The sequence below is a fragment of the Pipistrellus hanaki genome (genome assembly GCF_964339955.1).
Source record: "Pipistrellus hanaki genome assembly, chromosome: 1".
NCBI classification, from domain to species: Eukaryota; Metazoa; Chordata; class Mammalia; order Chiroptera; family Vespertilionidae; genus Pipistrellus; species Pipistrellus hanaki.
Genome location: NC_140503.1, coordinates 62021163 through 62042010, shown reverse-complemented (window position 1 = coordinate 62042010; position 20848 = coordinate 62021163). Strand labels below are relative to the sequence as shown.

Sequence of the window (20848 nt, the reverse complement as noted above, 5' to 3'; positions counted from 1 at the left end):
TGCTGTTGAACTTAAAACACTATTACTGTCATTTTCCTCAATTATTATTACCTTCTACTTTCACACTATGGCTAGGTTTCTGAGAACACACACACATACATACACACTTTATGATTTAGGAAAGACAGGAAAAAGGAGAGAGAGGGAGGGAGGGAAGAAGAGAGAGAAGAAGAAAGAGAAGACGAGAAGGAAGGAGGGAGGGGGAGAGAAAAATAAATCAGAATTTATTTAAAACTGAAGGCAGCATATTTGGTTATATGGCCAAAATTATAGCCAAATGATCTAGATCCCAGTTTATCATGAGAGACTATCAGGAGCTAAATAAAATCTACCTTACTTAGGGATAAATAATTGGGATTATTTTTGTTCTATTGCTTAGTCCAAATTTCCAATCTAATTACCCTCTTGTCCCAATTTAACAATGTATTTCAGAATGCTTTTTAATTGACAGACAACAGATCTGGATCCTGGCTCTTACCAACTTGAGCCCACAAACAAACTGGTGCCATTTGGAACAACTAAGATTTTAGCAATGCTCAACTGCTTACATGGCATCTGTCATTTCTCTATAGAATATGCTAATAGCCTCACTCAGAAAGCACTTGAAAAAAACTAATATCATATGGGACATCCTTTAATACTCACCTGAATCAGTTTCTGTTTCTCTTCCAGAAAGGAGAGATATTTAGGGGCTACTTTAAGGTGTCTGATTAAACTCTCCTGCAAAGTACTGATGCAGTTTGGAAGAAAGCCACCTGTTTCCATGGAAAACTGAAGGACATCTGCCACCTGTGGCATTAAAAAAAGACACACAGACCAGTCTGTAGAATATATACACAGAGCTAACACCTGGCAGAAATAGCAGAAGCATATTTAGATAATGTCTTTTTAAATATATATTTTATTAATTTTTTACAGAGAGGAAGGGAGAGGGAGAGAGATTTAGAAACATCGATGAGAGAGAAACACCGATCAGATGCCTCCCGCACACCTGCCACTAGGGATGTGCCTGCAACCAAGGTACATGCCCTTGATTGGAATCGAACCTGGGACCCTTGAGTCTGCAGGCCGATGCTCTATCCACTGAGCCAAGCCGGTTTTGGCTGATCACCCAATTTTAATGTATACTCGTCTACTTTCTTTTCCACTTCTTTTATTTGCCTGCCTTATGGTTATTTATTATTTTTTGGTGATTTTAGGAAATGGGGAAAGGAAGATAAAATCCAAGAATTATTTTGCCAGGCCACAGTGGCTCAGTTGGTTGAGTGTTCTATGCTGGTTCTGGTTGTATTCCTGATCAGGGCACATACCTGAGTTGCGGGTTTGGTCCAATGTTGGGGAACATATGGAAGGCAATCTCTCGGCAACCTCTCTCTCTCTCTCTCTCTCTCTCTCTCTCTCTCTCTCTCTCTCTGTCTCATATGGAAGGCAATCTCTCGGCAACCTCTCTCCCCCTCCCTCCCTCCCTCTGAGCATGTCCTCAGGTGAGGATTTCAAAAACAGAATTATTTTTATTACATACTAGAGGCCCAGTGTAGATTCATGCACTGTGGGGTCCCTGGGCCTGGCCTGTGGGATTGGGTCAAAACCAACTCTCTGACATCCCCCAAGGAGTCCTGGATTGCAAGAGGGTGATTCTCAGGTGATGCATCCCAGAATTGGGCTCCCTCTTCTCTTCCAGGTGCATAACCCAAGAACCGCAGCTGCCAAGTTACTGCAGCTTGGCAGCTCCTGTGTTGAGTGTCTGCCCCCTGGTGATCATTGCACATAATAGCTACCAGTTGGAGAGTCAAATGGCTGGATGGTCACTTAGGCTTTTATATATATAGATTAGCAACTGTAGTAAAGTTTTGGTAAGAAAAGCTAATAAAATTAAGAATTAAGCCCTGCTGGTGTGACTCAGTGATTGAGCGTCAACTCATGAACAATAGGTCACAGTTCAATGCCTAGTCAGGGCACATGCCTGGGCGTGCAGGTGGCAGCCAATAGATGATTCTCTCTCATTATTGATGCTTTTAATTCTCTCTCCCTCTCTCTAAAATCAATTTTAAAAAACCATATTTTTAAAAATGTGAAATAATTATTTACCTGTATGTGATAGGCTAGGTAATATCTACATCCTAATTCCTGGAAAATATGAATGTTATTTTATGGAACAAATGGACTTTGAAGCTGTAATAAGTTAAGGATCTTGAGATGGGAATATCATCTTGAATTATCAGGATGGGCTCTAAATGTAATCACATGTCCTTATGAGAGGGAAACAGAGGGAGATTTTACTATGGCAGCAGACTTTGGAGTGATGCACTTTGAAGATGGAATAAGAACAATCCAAACAATATAAGTGAAAACTGAAAAAGCAAGAAATCAGACTCTTTTCCCATCAGTCTCCAGAAGAAACCAGCCTTGCTGACACCTTGACTATAGCCCAATAAAAATTATTTCAGACGCCTAACTGTAAGAGAGCAAATTAATGTTGTTGTTTTTAAGATTTTAAAAAACTGATTTTTAAAGAGAGAAAGGGAGAGGGAAAGAAACAATGTGAGAACATAGCATCTATCTACTGCCTCCTGAATGCCCCCCACTGGGGACCTAATCCTAATCCTAAACTCTAACCCACAACCCAGGCATGTGCCTTGACTGGGAATCAAACTGGCAATTCTTCATGCAAGGGACAACACCCATCCAATTGAGCCACACTGGCCAGGGCAAATTAATGTTTTAAGCTACTAAATTTGTGATTTCTTACAACAGCAACAGTGCTAGTTGCTAGGTGCACTTAGTGCTAGTGCTAAGGAAAACAAATTAGAAAAACTCTTTAATACCTGCTTCTTTCACTATGAAAATCTGAGAAGAAAAAATGGAAAGATATGCCAGTGTCTTCATTACACAATACATAATCAAGAATCCTGATGGCCTCAAGGGAACAATGAGCAATTCTCTTATGTTTTGGAATAAGCACAAAAGTAATCTCTCTAGATTGAAAGAACCTGAAAGAAGGCCCAAAGAACATGTAAAATGAGGAGATACATACAGGGCAAACTGAATCACAAAAGTAATAATAATAAAAATAAACTTTTAGGAATTCAATAAGAAATAATTGGCCAACTCATTACTTTCACCCCTCTCCAAAGGCTCTCCTAATGGTTTTCCTGCTCTCACAGCCAAACCAGCTCTAAGAGGTAGTATCGTCTAAGAAGTTCTCATTTCTCTAGGGTCCTTTAGAGCAGAGAAAAATAATATATCTTCAAGTTATGTTGGACCAAAAGAGGTTTTTTGAACATATCTAGGATGACCTGCATCCCTGAGCTAGATGCCAACTAGCCACTAGCCTTAACTGGTACAAATGTGGGTAAAGGCAGAGATGTGATTGTTCACCTCATACTAAGGTCTCATCTCAGACTTTTGAATGACCCCAAATTGTTTGTTTCTGAATATTATATACTAGAGTACGGAGCAAATTCTGGAGCAAAATACTGAATACTTTTAGGTAACTTTTTTCAGTGATTTTACATTTCATCAAATGATCTCACATATTGTACAAACATCTTACATGAGAAATGAGCAGAAATGGGGCGCACACACACATAAAGACTTTCAACAACTCATCAGACAAGGCCTATTTTCTACAGGCGCTATGTAGATTAAACCCAGTATTTCCCTTCATGTACCTGTGTGTCAAAGACATTATTCAGCAAAATTCCATACTGATGAGAGAGGCAATCAGAAAGCCAACGACAATCATGGATAACCTAAGGCATCAGAAGACAGAGACAGAGTAATTAGAACCTGGCTACTAGTTTTATTAGCAGAGGAATCAGCTTACACACGCACCTTCAAAATCTTCTTGTCTTCTAATACCATCTGGAGTCCATTGTTGAAAGCACGATTTCCAAGAAGGAAAATGTCAAATAAGTAGACACGGCTGTTTGTGGCCACCTACAATAAATCATCCAGTCACACATGTTATAGAATAAGGAAGAACTAGGGAAAGGGATCTGAAGATCAAGAAAAACGTGATAAAATATTTAACATCTTCACTTTTAAAGTAAACAATAGGCATTCAATATTCTTAGAGAAAAATGGGTTTACATTGATCTTAAGTTTAAAAAAAAGACACTACAACTGTGATTTTTCAAAAGAAAAGAAACAATTTGGTAATTTAGCTTTTCACATTTTACTGTCCCAACTTAATTTTTACCAGTCTCCCCTATGGCATTCTAATGCCCCAGGGATTCCAGGTTTAAGGGGAATATGAACTATATATTTTGTTGTTAACAACACAAAGTGCATTTTATTTTTTTAGTTCCATAGTAAGCATGAATGTGTTAGGTATCACATGAAGTTACTCATAGAGAAGATCCCTGTTCCTCATCAGTATAAAACAGGCAACAAATATACTGGCACAAATGGCAGGATATGAAACACTGCTTTATAGATCAATTTTATACAATCATAAGAATTCTAGGTAGTTTTTGTTCATAAAAGCCACAAAAACTATACAACTGAAAAATCTACTGAGTCAGAGAGTACAAGGCCAAAAAAGATCTGAGTCGGTCTACAGAGGCAGACACATGACATTCTGATACCATCTTTGTCATTTCAAGAGCTAACGGTTGTTACAGCTACTTGCCAGGCCTACCTGTACCCATTCTCAGATCCTTCATGATATTTGCTAGAATTTGACACATAAGTAATTAATCCCTGCTCTTTCCCCTACATCTTTAAACATAAAAATTTAGAATAGACACTAAAAGTTTTGAAAATAATTCTCTGCTAGACTTTAAGCTCTATGAGAGAAGAGATTAGGTCAAATTCACCATTATACATGCAACTAGAACACAGTCAGGCACATGGATGGCTGTTACACATTTCTTCAGCAAATCAACACATGCCGTACAATTCTCCTTTTGATTTTTTTCATATGCAAAATATGTATATGGCCACAATAATATGCATTCAAATCTATATCCTGCTTTTTCCATTCATGAACTTTCAAATATTTTTCTATATTGCATTTGTCATCAGTTTCTGGCATCCATAAAGAAGTTATAAGATATACTGTAACTTCTATTATTAACTATTTAAGTAGTTTCTGACTTTTTGTCGTCATAAATGATGCCAGGATGAACAGATCATCACATATTTTCCTTTATATTTTGAAGATAGATTCCTAGAGTGGCCCTGAGAAGTAGGCCAAAGGATATAAAAAAATCTTTGTATCTCAACAAAGATTTGCTACTTTCATCTTATTATCTTTTTTAAATTTAAATAATTTTATATTTTCAATTACAGTTGATATATATATATATATATATATATATATATATATATATATATATATTAATTTTAGGTGTACAATTCAGTGATTAGACATTTATATAACTTATGAAGTGATTACCCTGATACATCTAGTACCCATCTGACAACATACATAGTTATTGACTATATTCCCTATACTACCTATACTTTACATCTTTACTTCCCAGAAACAGTGCAAAGAATTTCCTTTTTTCCACATCTTCTCCAGTACTTGTTATTTTTTGTCCTTTTTTATAACAGCCATCCTAACAGGTGTGAGGTTATATTGTGGTTGTTTTGTTTTGTTTTGTTTTTAATATATTTTATTGATTTTTTACAGAGAGGAAGGGAGAGATATAGAGAGCTAGAAACGTCAATGAGAGAAACATCGACCAGCTGCCTCCTGCACACCCCCTACCGGGGATGTGCCCGCAACCAATGTACATGCCCCTGATGGGAATCGAACCTGGGACCTTTCAGTCTGCAGACTGACGCTCTACCACTGAGCCAAACCAGCTTCGGCTCATATCGTGGTTTTGATTTGCATTTCCCTGATGATTACTGATGCTGAGAATCTTTTAATGTATCTTCTTTGGGAAAATTTATATTCAGGCCCTTTGCCCAATATTAAATTGGATTTTTTGCTATCAAATTGTATGAATTCCTTATATACTGTGGATATTAACCCCTTTATCACATATATGGCTTGCAAATATTTTCTCTCATTCCATGAGTTGCCTTTTCATTTTATTGATTTTTCTTTTGCTGTGCAGAAGCCTTTTAGTTAGATATAGTTAACTTTGTTTATTTTTGTTTTTGTTGCTTATGTAATTTTATTTTAAGAAATTTGGATTTGTGCCCCAGCTGGTTTGGCTCAGAGGATAAAGAGTTGGCCTGGGGGCCCAGAGCAGCTGGGTCGGGAGCAGCCAGGCCCAGAGCAGCAGCAGCCAGGCCGGGAGCAGCCGGGCCCAGAGCAGCAGCGGCCAGGCCCGGAACAGCCAGGCAGGGAGCAGCTGGGCCCGGAGTGGCGGTGCCTGGAGCAATGGAGCCCAGAGCAGCCGGGTCGAGAGCTGCCGGGCCCAGAGCAGCCAGGTCAGGAGCAGCCAGGCCCAGAGAAGCAGCAGCCAGGCCGGGAGCGGCAGTGGCCAGACCCAGAGCAGCTGGTTGTGGAATGGGCCAGAGCAACAGAGGCCAGGCCCTGAGCCAGGCCCGGAACAGCTCCCTCCTCGCCTGCCCACGCCCCAGTGCTGCCTCTCAGACATGGTTGGAAACTTTTGCGGGAACTTGAGGGTCTGCTGAATCAAGTGATGAAGGCTTAGATCTGGATGTGTTGAATTAGTATAGCTCTGGGGTGTTGATCTGTGAGTGCCTTGTGTGGGGTCTGGATGAGGTTGGTTGATCTATTTGGAAATGTCTTTTGTGTGAAGTGTATCATTGGGCATGTGGAGGTATTATTGATATGAGAAAATGCTAAGTAACTGATTTACTATCTGAAAAATTTAAAGTTCTGAAAGTTTAAGGTCTCTTGCCAAAAAGAGGTTTTAAAGCTACCACCTTAATTTTAATGGAGAAAGGGGAGGACAAGCCCTTCCCACCCAGAACAAGTAATCCAATTCCAACCAGCAGCTATCTTTAAACAATGTGTTCATTTACATTTGAATGGCTACACCTTTTGATAGCCTAAGGGCAAGTTTACATGTAAACAAGTTTGCTCCTCAATTCCCAGGGCAGAAAAAAAACAAGGTTTAAAACTATTAGATTTTAAAATTTATTCTTAGAAGTGTAAAAATTTATTAATTAAAAAAAAAAAAGGAGATTGAAAAACCTGATGAAAAATATTAGCTGTTGATTGTAGTAGAGTCGGAGATATGGGAGGGGAGTGGACTGACAGTTCTCGGGGAAAGAGGGAGTGGTGGATGCGGGAAGAGACTAAACATAAACTGTGCACCTATGGATGAGGACAATGGGGGGTGGGGAGGGAGAAGAGGGTGGGGTAGGAACCTGGTGGAGGGGGGAAGAAATGAGGAACCTTTGTAATAATATGAACAATAAAGATTGATTAAAAAAAAAAAAAAAGTTGGCCTGGAACTGAAGGATCCTGGATTCACTTCTGATCCAGGGCACATGCCTCAATTATGGGCTCAGTCCCCAGTAGGGGTCATGAAAAAGGCAGTCGGTCGATAAATGATTCTCTCTCATCATTGATGTTTCTATCTCTTTATCCTTCTCCCTTTCTCTCTGAAATCAATAAAAATATACGTAGCCCTAGCCAGTTTGGCTTAGTGGATAGAATGTCGACCGGCGGACTGAAGGGTTCCTGGTTCAATTCTGGTCAAGGGCATGTACCTTGGTTTCGGGCACATCCCCAGTGGAGGGTGTGCAGGAGGCAGCTGATTGATGTTTCTCTCTTATTGATGTTTCTTTTTTTAAAAAAAAAACATTTTTAAAAAATATATATTTTATTGATTTTGTACAGAGAGGAAGGGAGAGAGATAGAGAGTTAGAAACATCGATGAGAGGGAGTCATCGATCAGCTGCCTCTTGCACACCCCCTACCGGGGATGCGCCCGCAACCAAGGTACATGGCCTTGACTGGAATCGAACCCGGGACCCTTCAGTCCCCAAGCCGACGCTCTATCCATTGAGCCAAACCGGTCCCGGCTCTTATTGATGTTTTAACTCTCTATCCCTCTTCCTTCATCTCTGTAAAAAAAAAAAAAAAAAAAAAAAAAAAAAAAAAAAAAAAAATCAATAAAATATATTTAAAAAAAATAAATATATATATGTAAAAAAGAAAGAAATTTGCATTTGTGCTGCTAACTCAAACTTAGTCGCCTAAAAACTAAAGTTTGCCATGAAAGTGCATGAAATGAAAGAGGTAATCTAATCCTTGAGCAAAACTGGATTTGATATCTCCATTTCTTTTCTTTTTTTTTTTTCTCTTTTTTTTTTTTGCTTTTTTTGTTTGTTTGTTTTGTTTTGTTTTTTTGCCCCCCCTCCCTCCCACTCCATTTCTTTTCCTTTAAGAAGATGAATACTTCAGAGAGAGAAGGTTAAGAGAGAAGACTGCCAATCCTAATAAAAAAAAAATATCTTTTCAGTAGCTGGAGGTAGGTGTCTACTCAAAAGATAGAAGACATTGTTTGGGTATTAGTTCCTTAAATGCTGATGCTGCTGAGTGTGATCCAAAGGTGGCTACCCAACTTAGCTATGTAAAAGCTCATTATAAAGTTCTTTGGATATAGTGGGGACCCTCACCTGACATCTCTAAGGTCCAGGAAAATAAAAATGATGTGGTAGAAACCTGCTGTGGAAAGTTAGGATACAACAGGAAAGATGAGAAATTCTTCATATAGCTAAAGCAAGAGAATAAAGCTGGGAAAGAAAATCTCAAGCAGAATCTCTAAGACAGCAATCTGTAATAATAAAAGCATAATATATTAATTAGACCTGACAGCTAAATGACCTTCCGAACGAAGCCACAGCAGCCAGGGCCAAGGCAGAGTCGGTTAGGGGTGATCAGGCAGGCAGGCAGGCAAGCAGTTAGGGGTGATCAGGCAGGCAGGTGAGCGGTTAGGGCCGATCAGGCAGGCAGGCAGAATGGTTAGGGGTGATCAGGCAGGCAGAAGAGCGGTTTAGGGACAATCAGGTAGGAAGGCAGGCCAGTGTTTAGGAGCAAGAGGGTGCAGGCCAGGCTGAGGCCCAGTGAATTTCATGCACTGAACCTCTAGTAATGATTATAAAAGTGAATCAATAAAGAGACAGAAGCTCTTTTCTTTTGAAAATAATAAACTGAGTAGTAAGAAGAATGAAAGACATCCCAAACAAGTTTTAGTACAGTGACACTTGGGTGATACAATGAAGACAATTAATATAAATTTCCAAGTGATCTATAATTATTTTCAAAATAAAAAGTTTTTTATAACTATGTTTTACCTGAAGCCAACATAGTTTCCCATGACGACACACATTAGCTCCTTCTGCAGTCACACTCAAAACACTCTGCTTCTTGATGTGGAGCATCTGGTAATAAAAGAAGAAAATAGAATTTTCCAGGGAGTTAATTTTGCAATTATAACATCATGAATGGCACAAGTAAAATAGCTAGCAGTGAACAAAGTGGATCATATTTTTTAAACTTATAAAATGTGACTGATCCAAAACAGATGTCTGCCACACACACACATACTTACACACCATCACTGAACACTTCTGATTCTCTTTTTAGCTTTCACAAAATTATTCCACAACTGGAAAATAAATCACTCATATCCCAATATGAGTAAGAATTAAAAACTCAGATACCTTATGTTACCAATGATGTTACAGAGAAAGACTTCTAGTGTTGTTTTTTTTAAATATATTTTATTGATTTTTTTACAGAGAGGAAGAGAGAGGGATAGTTAGAAACATCGATGGGAGAGAATCATCGATCAGCTGTCTCTTGCACACTCCCTACCGCAACCAAGGTACATGCCCTTGACCAGAATCAAACCTGGGACCTTTCAGTCTGCAGGCCGACGCTCTACCACTGAGCCAAACCGGTTTCAGCAGATTTCTAGTCTTTATGGCCAAACTCCACATCAAAGAATGGCACCCTAACACAGAGCAATTTATTGTTCCTGACGGGAACTCACCTAGTGGCTGAGTTTCACAGCACCTACTGTTCAGAGAAACAAGGACTCAACAGGTCCCTTTAAGTCCTGGATTCATTCAATTACTCAAAATTGAAAAGTGGTATGTCTGGTACATATGCTAGTCCTTTGACTATCTACAATATTATCCTATTCCAAAACATTACATAAGTCTAAGATACTTAATCCACAATATTAAAATATCTACATGATACAACATTCTCTCCATTTTATAGGTAGGTAAATTACTTAAGAATACAAGGGCATGGTAACTACTATACACTAAACACAATATCTTCCTTTTTTCTTTTTTTTAAAGTATATATTTTTTTTTATTGATTTTTTACAGAGAGGAAGGGAGAGAGATAGAGAGCTAGAAACGTCGATGAGAGAGAAACATCGACCAGCTGCCTCTTGTACACCCCCCACCGGGGATGTGCCCGCAACCAAGGTACATGCCCTTGACCGGAATCGAACCTGGGACCCTTCAGTCCACAGACCAACGCTCTACCACTGAGCCAACCCAGTTTTGGCAATATCTTCCTTTAGAGAACATAGTGTTCTACATACTGAGTTTCTCTTATCACTGATGAAAAAAAGGGGAATGAAGGTTAATTCCATCATCAAACAACAAGAAGGCTGCAGAACCGAGAATAAAAACTGTATTTCCCTATTGATAAGAATTTCCAACTATCTCTCTAAATCTCCAAAGCAAAAGTTCTTATCCCATTTTTGTTGTCATAGACCCTTTAAAGAATCAAGCATCTTTTAACTATAAAGAATTCTTATAATGAAGCCGGGACCAGTTTGGCTCAATGGATAGAGCGTCGGCTTGGGGACTGAAGGGTCCCGGGTTTGATTCCGGTCGAGGGCAGGTACCTTGGTTGCGGGCATATCCCCAGTAGGGGGTTTGCAAGAGGCAGCTGATCGATGACTCTCTCTCTTTGATGTTTCTAACTTTCTATCTCTCTCCCTTTCTCTCTGTATGAAAATCAATAAAATATATTAAAAAAAAAAAAAAAGAATTCTTATAATGAATTTAAAAGTGGGCAAGAGGATATTTCTCTGAAGAAGATATACAAGTAGCCAAAAAGGAACTGAAAACACAGTCAACATTATTAGCTATCAGAGAAATGTAAATCAAAACCACCAGATACCATTTTATAGTACTAGCATGGCTATACAGGCAGTCCTCGGGCTATGTAGGACTAGATGTACCTCGTTTCATGGTTACGTTGCCATCTCCCATTTATTTATAATTAAAAGAAAAGTTCCGTCATTTTGACATATGTACATATGTGCTTTATGTTTTTTATCATTTATTTACTGCAAGTAAAGGTCAGGAATTGTTATCTTTCTTTTAAATGTTTTTTTTACTGTTTCACTTCGTAACTGCTATCATGTGCTCCATGTGAGTGACCTAAGTGCTTATGTAGTTGAGTTCCGGAAAATCACTGTAAGTCTCGCCATAGGAAGGTTCTCTGACATAACCTGAGGACCTACTATAATTAAAGTGACAACATAATCTCAAAGCTTTAAATATCATTAGAATCACTTGAATTTATATCTCCATCTCAGACCTTTCTCCTCATCTCTAGACTTAGGTTGACAGAAACTAAACTCCTAATTATCTCCAATACTTTCCTACCCATAGTCTTTCCCATCTGAGTTTAATAGCCACACCACATTTCAGTGAAGAATGTGGAGAAATTGAAACCCTCATATCCTGTCGGTGGGAATATAACTTTGGAAAACAGTATGAAAAATAAAAAATTAAACATAGAACCCGGCTGGTATGGCTCAGTGGTTGAGGGTCAACCCATGCACCAAGAGGTCACCAGTTCGATTCCTAAGCAGTGCACATGCTCGGGTTGTGGCTTGATCCCCAGAAGGGGGCATGCAGGAAGCAGCCATTCAATGTTGATATTTCTCTTTCATCAATGTTTCTTTTTCTTTTTTAAAAAATTTCTTTATTGATTAAGGTATCACATATTTGTCCTCAACTCCCTATTCCAATCCTCCCCCCTCTTTCATCAATGTTTCTATCTTTCTCTCCCTTCCTCTCTCTCTAAAATCAATAAAAACATATTTAAAAAGAAAATTAAACATAGTTACAATATGACCCATCAAAAACCTGTCCACACAAAACATATGTCCACACAAAAACCTGTACATGACTGTTCATAGCATTATTTACAACTAGAGGCCCCGTGCACGAAATTCGTGCACAGGGGAGGGGGTGTCCCTCAGCCCAGCCTGCACCTTCTCCAATACGGGACCCCTTGGGGGGTGTCCGGCTACCCCTTTAGGCCCGATCCCACCAGGATCAACAAATAGATGTCTCTGTCTCCCTTCCTCTCTCTAAAATCAGTTAATAAAATGTAAATAAGTAAATAATTAAACATACAAATGGCCCTGACAGGCTTGGCTCAGTAGATAGAGATTGGCCTGTGGACTGAAGGGTCCCAGTCAGGGCATGTGCCTGGGATTACGGGCTCAATCCCCAGTTGGGGGCATGCAGGAGGCGACCATTCCATGATTCTCTCTCATCATTGATGTTTCTATCTCTCTCTCCCTCTCCATTCCTGAAATCAATAAAAAATATTAAAAAAGAAAAAAGTATGAATGGCTGTCCATCTCACTCAAGTCAAACTTAAAATCTTATAATGTCTATAAAAGCCCTAACTGATATACCTCCTCTCTTCTCTCATTTCCTATCACTCTTCTTCATTGTGATCCCTGCTGTTTCTTCACAAAAGCCAAGTGTACCTTAGTCTTAGGGTTTGGCACTTGCAAATTATATCTTCTTTAAGTTTCTTACCTAGATAGCCACATCACTGGCTCCCTTCTTTCAGGTCTGTGTCCCCAACTCACCTCTTCATAGAGATTTTCTCTAAAACTAGGAATTCTATTCACTACACTACATATTATTTTTCTTCATAAAACTTATCACCAGCTGAAACCGGTTTGGCTCAGCAGTAGAGTGTCGGTCTGCGGACTGAAGGGTCCCAGGTTCGATTCCGGTCAGGGGCATGTACATTGGTTGTGGGCACATCCCCGGTAGGGGGTGTGCAGGAGGCAGCTGGTCGATGATTCTCTCTCATCGACGTTTCTAGCTCTCTATCTTTCTCCCTTCCTCTCTATAAAAAATCAATAAAATATATTTTAAAAAAAAAACACTTATCACCAGATTATATACAATTATTTGTTTCCTTACACTAAAATGTAAGCTTCTTGAGGGCTGGGATTTGAAGACTGTTTTACCCCACACCTCAGTACAGTGCCTGGCATACATCAGGCACTCAAATATTTTGTTGAATTATTAGATAAAACATCAATGATCTTATAAGAGAAAAATTTGTGAGACACAGACATGATACTCATATGGAGACAATACTGGGAATGATTGAAGGTAACTTACTGCAGCACCAAACTTCTGCTGGAACTGATCAATGACTGTGTATGTCACCTCTTCTTCCTCTACATGGAAATGATGGTATTAGATATATTTGTCTTTCTTGGAAATAAAATAGCTCTCCCACTACTCTATTGCAACTCAAATGTTTAATGTTATTTCATTATCACCTGCATCAGCCCATCACATAGTGAGCACTATTAGCATCCTGTTTATCAACTGAGAATAAACAAAAGCCTCACTAGTGATTATCTTATATATTGGACAATTTAGTCACTTTTTTTAATAACCCAGTAATGTTTCCCTCCTCTTAGGTTTATGTCTTAGATACTTCAACACACACTTTTTAAAAGCATGCTCATAATTTAAAAAAAATAAGAGTTTAAATAAATTAATCCTGGAGATGGGCCAATGTCCACACATTTGAGATTCTCTGGGTTCTGAAAGTGAATTACTTTTTAATTATGTCATTTAAAAGATTATTGGGATAGCCCAGCCAGTGTGGCTCAGTGGTGAGCCAGGAGGTCGGGGTTGGATTCCTGGTCAGTGCACATGCTAGGGTTGCGGGCTCCATCCCCATTAGGGGGCATGTAGGAGGCAGCCAATCAATGATTCTCTCATCATTGATGTTTCTATCTCTTTCTCCCTCTCCCTTCCTTTCTGAATTCAATAAAAACCTATTTTAAAATGTTTAAAAGATTGCAGACATAGTATAACATATAGTTCTTCATCTCTCAACCTCTGAATCTTTGGGGTGGCATAGGATACAGTCCATGCATCTCTTTATTTTTTTCTATCCATACTCACTCCCTCGGTGACTCATCTAATCTCAAGGCTTTAAATATCATTTATAGGCTAACTCTTAAATATGTATCTCCATTTCAGACCTATCTCTCATCTCTAGATTTATATTCAAACTTAGGTAAACAAAAACTAAACTCTTATTTTTCCCAAACCTTTTCCATCCAGTCTTTCCCATCTCAGTTTCAGCAACAACATACTTCAGGATACTCAGGCCCAAACCCCTGAAATCATCCTTGATTCCTCTCTTTCTTTCACATCCATATCTGGTCTACCAGTAAATCGTGTATGCTTCACCTCAACATACACCCAGAATTCCATCACTTCTTACCAATCATACTGCCACCACTAGGATAAAAGTTTCACCATACTCATTAATTATAAAATTATTTCAATAGCCTCCTAAGGGGTATTCATGCTTTCACCCTTGTCTTCCTTTCAGTATCTATTTATATAAAAGACTAATATGCTAAGTGTCCTTTCCACCATCCAACCTGTCGCTATGATGTGCACTGACCACCAGAGGACAGACGCTCAATGCAGGAGGTCTATGCAAATAGACCAAATGGCAGAACAACCAAGCAACCAGTTGCTATCATTTGCACTGACCAATGGGGGAGGGGAGGTGCAGAACATGGGGGGCATTGGCTGCAGTGGGATGGTGGAGCAGGTGAGCGAGGGCGCCAGACTAAGGCGGGCACTGGTTGCTGTCATCAGAGCGAGCCTCTGGTGGTTACTGAAACTTCTTTTCTCCTGCTCACCGCAGTCCCACCAGCGCTCGCACCTTCTGCCGGTGCCAACCCTACTCACACCTCCAATCAGCATCAGAGCTGCTGCTCACACCCGCTGCCATTGCCTGGCACCAGTCCCGATCGCTTGGCACCATCAGGAGGTGCGAGCAGCAGCTGCCAGCTTTGATCGCCCCTGAGGGCTTCTCTACTTCCTTCTGCTCCTGAGCAGCAAATGGGGCAGCAACTGCCACTCCCTCCTGCTGACAGTGATTGCCCAGTTTGTACCAGCTGCTGGCGCCGGCCCCAATCACTCCATGCCATCAGTGGGTATGAGCGGGGCTGGCACCATCAACGTGTGGGATCAGCAGGAAGTGCAGATAGGGGTCCAGGGGCCATGGTGGGAGGGGCCGGGCAGGGGCATTAGAGGATGGGTCAAAAACCTGCCCCTGAACCCACTGCAGCCTCACGGCCCACAGTTCCTTTCAAGGTACACAAATTCGTGCACTGGGGCCCTAGTGCTTCAATAAGAAGATGAGCAAAAGATATGAACAGACATTTTACCAAAGATAGTCAATGGCAAATAAGCACATTAAAAATCCTTACATCCTTACCCATTAGGGAAATGATAAATCCAAGAAATCCTCCAGTAGCTTCTCACTTCAGAGTACAAGTCCCCCCAGTGACCTACAACTTCCTCTATGATCCACTGGCCCCACTTCATCTCCTACTGCTCTCCTTGCTCCATCCTGACAGGTTTCTTTCTCAAGGCCTTTGTATTTGTTCTTTATTCTGCCTAAAAAATATTTCCCATAGATATCTATACAGCTCTATCCCTCACCTTCTCCAGCCCAATACTCAAATGTCACCATTTCGATAAGGCCTGTTCTGGAAACCCTAAATTGTAAAACCACTCTCTTCACAGACTCTACTCTCTCCTTTGTCTTTCATTTTATCCAAACTGGTTCTTTCTGTATTTAGACTATGTTTACAAAAAAACAATTTCTTTCTTTTTTTCTTCCTTTCTTTCTATTTAAAAAAAAAACACAAAACACTTTATTGATTTTTTTGCAGAGTAAAAGGGAGAGGAACAGAGTTAGAAACATCGATGAGAAAGAAACATTGATCAGCTGCCTCTTGCACACCTACTACTGGGGATGTGCCCGCAGCCAAGGTACATGCCCTTGACTGGAATCGAACCTGGGACCCTTCAGTTCGCAGGCAGACGCTCTATCCACTGAGCCAAACCAGTCAGGCTACTCTTTTTATTTTTTATTTTTATTGATCTCAGAGATGAAGAAGGGGAGAGAGAAAGAAACATCAATGATGAAAAAGTTATTGATCAGCTGCCTCCTGCACACTCCACTCTGAGGACTGAGCCTGCAACTCAGGCATATGCCCTAAACAAGAATCGAACCATGACCTTGTGGTTCACAGGTCAATGCTCAACCACTGAGCCACACTGGCCAGGCCAGACTTCTACTCTTTCTTCTGTTTTTTTCTCTCTATGGCATTTGGCACTGGCATACTATATATATATTAAACCATTTATCTTAATTATTTAGTGTCTATTTTCTCCAACAGGTTTCAATGAGGTAACAGTATACCCAATGTATGAATATAGGGTGTACTCAAGTATTAAATAAATAATTGAATCATTATATTTTATGTTAATTTAGGACCAAGAAGCAATGGCTTAGCTGAGCATTCCATATGGAACTCTAACTTAGGGTTATGCCAATTCTGAAGAGTGCTGAACCACAATAAAGAAAGCCCAGCTGAAACCGGTTTGGCTCAGTGGATAAAGCGTCAGTCTGCGGACTGAAAGGTCCCGGGTTCGATTCCGATTAAGGGCATGTACCTTGGTTGCGGGCACATCCCCGGTAGGGGGTATGCAGGAGGCAGCTGGTCGATGTTTCTCTCTCATCGATGTTTCTAGCTCTCTATCCCTCGCTCTTCCTCTCTGTAAAAAATCAATAAAAATGTATTAAAAAAAAAAGAAAGAAAAAGAAAAAGAAAGCCCAGCTCTGGCCAGTTTTGCTCAGTGTTTAGAGCATCAGCCTTGGGACCAGAAGGTCTTAGGTTTGAATCCTGGTAAAGGGCATGTACCTGGGTTGCAGGTATGATCCCTGGCCCCGGTCTGGGCATGTTAGGAGGCAACCAATCCATGCGTCTCTTTCACAGTGACGTTTTTCTCTCTCTTCCTCTCTCTTCCCCTTACCTCATTACTTCCCTCCATTCTCTCTAAAAAATCATGGAAAAAATATTCTTTGGGAAGGATTAACAAAAAACAAACAAATAGAAGCCCAGTACTCACCTGATGGGCTGTACTTGAGGTCACTCAGAAGAGAGGTGGTTGGTGCCTCAGGGGCAGGAGGAGGCTCACATACATTTAAGTCTTCGTCTTTCATTTTACCCAAACTGGTTCTTTCTGTATTTAGACTATGCTTACAAAAAAACAATACTCGGGTGAATTGTTCTTTGTTGCTAATGCCATACACAGATTTTGCCGCACATCAATAATAAGAACTCTAGATCTCCATTTCATAGAGGACCCCATTCATCCACTGCTTACACTGATGTGAATATACCATCTAAAGATGGAAGAAGCCCTAGCCAGCATTGCTCTGAAGTTAGAACCTCAGCCTGGGCACCAGAGGGTTGCCAGTTCTATTCTCAATTTAGGGCATGTACCTGGCTGGGCAACAGGTCCCATCCCCAACCTGGACGGGGTGTGTGTAGGAGGCAACCAATCAATGTGACACATTGATGTTCGTCTCTCTTTCTCTTCCTCTTCCTCTCCCCACTCCCTTCCACTCTCTCTCTTAAAAAAAAAAAAAAAAAAAAAAAATCGATGGAAAAAATACCCTCACTCCTTAGGTGAGGATTAAAAAAAAATTTTTTTTTTGAAAAATAATAAAATACATATGGAAGAAAATATCCATCTATTTTTTTCTCATTTCTATTACCCAACTAGTGAATTAGTCAATGCATTCTACTCTAATGTGTACATAATAATTAAGAAAAGTATTCCATCATACCTAACAGAGGATGCTTTTTCTCCCACTGTGCCTTGTTCCACTTCATCCAGTAGTTCCACTGTAAAAGAAACAAATGGCTTCCAACAGTTTCCAATCTAAAAGCAATTAACACCTCCATCTGCACCTGCCCACAGTTTGTCCATGTACCAAAACAGTGATTGGAAATAAAATATTAGTCCCCAGAGGCCTTTATATGCTAGCAACAGAGTAGAAAAGACTATCCAAAGTACTCATCACTCCTAATATTTTTATTTTTCAATTACAGTTGATATTCAATATTATATTAGTTTCAGATGTATAGTATAGTGGTTAGATATTATATCTTATGAAGTGTTTACCCCAATTAGTCTAGTACCCACCTGGCACCATACATAATCCTATATAATAAAAGGCTAAAAAGCAAATTGTCCCCTCGGGAGTTTGACCAACCAGGAGTTCAACTGCCCACTATGACATGCGATTACCACCAGGGGGCAGTGCGGAATAAAGGAAGGCCCCAGATGGCAGCTGGCAGCCAGCAGCCAGGGGAAGGAAGGCCCCAATCGATCGGCCCTGATGGCCGGCCAGGCCTAGGGGCCCTACCCATGCACAAATTTCACGCACCTGGCCTCTAGTTATTACAATATCATTGACTATATTTTCTATGCTGTAATTTACATTCCCCATGACTATTTTGTAACTGCCAATCTGTACTTCTTAATCTTTTCACAATTTTTTTCACCCAGTTCCCGAATCCAACCCCATCAGGCAACCATCAGTTGGGTTCTCTGAATTTGTTTCTATTGTTGCAAATGGTAAGATTTTATTCTTTCTTATAGGCAAGTAATATTCCATTGTGTATATGTACCACATCTTCTTTATCCAAATGTATATTGATGGACACTTAGGTTGCAAAGACTCCTAACTCTTATGTCCCTTTGTAGCTTCCTTGGCCATTCAGCAGGATTAGGAACCTCTCTAACTGTTCTGTTTACCTTTTTTTTGTTGTTGTTGTTCCAGGGCATTCTGTGGTCATACAGATTGGTTCTAGAAATATCTTTTCTTTTCTGTTCATTCCATTTCCAATGCATCTTTCTTCACCCTGCATACTGTTTGGAGGTTTTTTTCTTTTTTCTTTTTTTTGTGTGACAAGAATGTTTATTAACTGGCTCCTACATAAAGTCCCAGTCCTGGAAGCCATCAACAGACTCCATGGCCTTCACTAGCCTTAAGGTCACTGACCTTTTTTCTTCTCTATCAGAATCATTGATTTCACAGGGGTGAGGAATGTCTGGCCTGTGGGCCAATAAGGCCCATGGCATCATTTGGTTTGGCCCTGCCAAGACATTAGGGGCGAGTTAATTAAATATTTGATTAAATATGGCAGTTAATATTGTATGGCCCACAAATGATGTTATAAATATACAGTGGCCCTTGGCTAAAAAAAGGTTCCCCAGCCTTAGTTTAAGGCAAGGATGGGAGGACACGAGTACATGATGGGAGGAACCAGTCCAAGCAGAGGAAGTGTGGCCTGGCAGAAGGCTGAGCTGTTCTTGTCCATCCCTGGGGCAGCCCAAGAACCCTCTAGTCATCGCTGAGCCAATCTAGTTCAAGGGCAGCTGTGATCCTTGTCCTTGAACGGGAAAGATCCAGAACAGGCCAAGCCCAAGTCTGTCCCCACAGATCCATTTCTCACTGGGGCAGTGGCAGAGCTGAGGTCAGTGTCTTACTAGTCTTTATTCAAAGGAAGATTCGCCTTTCTTGGCCTGGGTTTCGACGCCTTGAACTTCTCAGCTAGGACCAACTGGCGCCGTTCAGATTCCTTCAGGAAGTATGGGCGATGGCCCTGCTGGGCCTGAGCCCGCCGCTCCTGCTTCAGAGCCAGGCACAGCTCCTGCTGCCACTTTCATTCCTGCTGTGCCATTTCTTGCTGCTCCATTTGCTGAAGCAGCTGCTGCAGCTTCTCATGTTTCTCCCCTGCACGATGCTTCTTCAACTGCTTTTTCACAAGCTTTCTCTTTGGCTCGGATGTCATTTAGGAATTGATATGTTTTGTCAAACACTTCAGGATTATATTCCCCTGACAAATAGTCAAAGTGGAGGTCTCAGGCTACCTTCTTACTGATGGGGACAACTTAACACAAAAATGGCACTCAAACCTTCGCTGACATTTCCAGAGGCCTGTGCTTATCTGTAACACATGCATTTTGGACAGGTGGTCTGGAGCCTTGCTGCTTAGTGCTGCTTCCAGCTACCAATTGTTTGTATGTCTTAGTCCCCACTTGGCTCTGCAATTCCAACAGCTCCTCAAATGACCTCTCAGATGTGTCCTTCCACAGGCCCCCACCCCCGCTGTCATCTCTGCTATCCCTGGCCCCGCGGGGAGAGCCGGCGGCGGACCTGGAGCGGGACCTCACTCTAGACATCAGCACGCACAGCGTGAACCTGTTTGGGGTTTTCTATGAAACCACATACAAATCTATCCCTTTCACACTCTCAGAGGCTAGTACATTAATATTTCAGTGACAGGAAAATAAAAGCTAGATTCAAAATCACAAAAGAAATATGAGAAAAAACATTCCATGAGATTCTGAAACAATTTATTTTTAACCTAGCACTGCAGGAATGTAAGGAAATATTATAGACTAGAGGCCTGAAATTGGTGCACAGGGGGAGGGGTGTCCCTCAGCCAAGGCTGCACCCTCTCCAATCTGGATCCCCTTGGGGGATGTTTGACTGCCTTTTTAGACCCGATCCTGATGGGGATTGGGCCTAAACAGGCAGTTGGATATTCCTCTCTCAATCCAGGACTGCTGACTCCCAACTGCTCACCTGCCTGCCTTCCTGATTGCCCCTAACCACTTCTGCTTGCCAACCTGATCACCCCCAACCACTCCCCTGTCAGCGTGACTGATGTCTAACTGCTCCCTTACCAGTCTGTTTGCCCCC

General features: G+C 40.8%; 1 protein-coding gene and 1 pseudogene across 12 annotated transcripts in view; both read right to left on the bottom strand.

Annotated features, from left to right (window-relative positions):
- EXD1 (exonuclease 3'-5' domain containing 1) overlaps positions 1–20848 on the bottom strand; it is a 67715-nt gene that overhangs the window by 30900 nt on the left and 15967 nt on the right. For 8 of the 11 annotated variants that reach the window (XM_084904648.1, XM_084904647.1, XM_084904646.1 and 5 more), the window contains 7 exons: positions 17921–17978; positions 17197–17321; positions 13357–13415; positions 9238–9324; positions 3835–3939; positions 3672–3752; positions 646–789 (listed from right to left, as the gene is read on the bottom strand). In XM_084904648.1, the coding sequence (XP_084760774.1) occupies positions 646–789; positions 3672–3752; positions 3835–3939; positions 9238–9324; positions 13357–13415; positions 17197–17321; positions 17921–17978 (659 nt within the window). Of the gene's footprint in view, positions 1–645; positions 790–3671; positions 3753–3834; positions 3940–9237; positions 9325–13356; positions 13416–17196; positions 17327–17920; positions 17979–20848 lie in introns of those variants that run through there. The other 3 variants (XM_084904654.1, XM_084904656.1, XM_084904655.1) reach the window with 3 other exon arrangements.
- LOC311632928 (ribosomal RNA processing protein 36 homolog) lies at positions 17989–20420 on the bottom strand (annotated as a pseudogene). Its single transcript has one exon. The product of its transcript is annotated as a ribosomal RNA processing protein 36 homolog (transcript).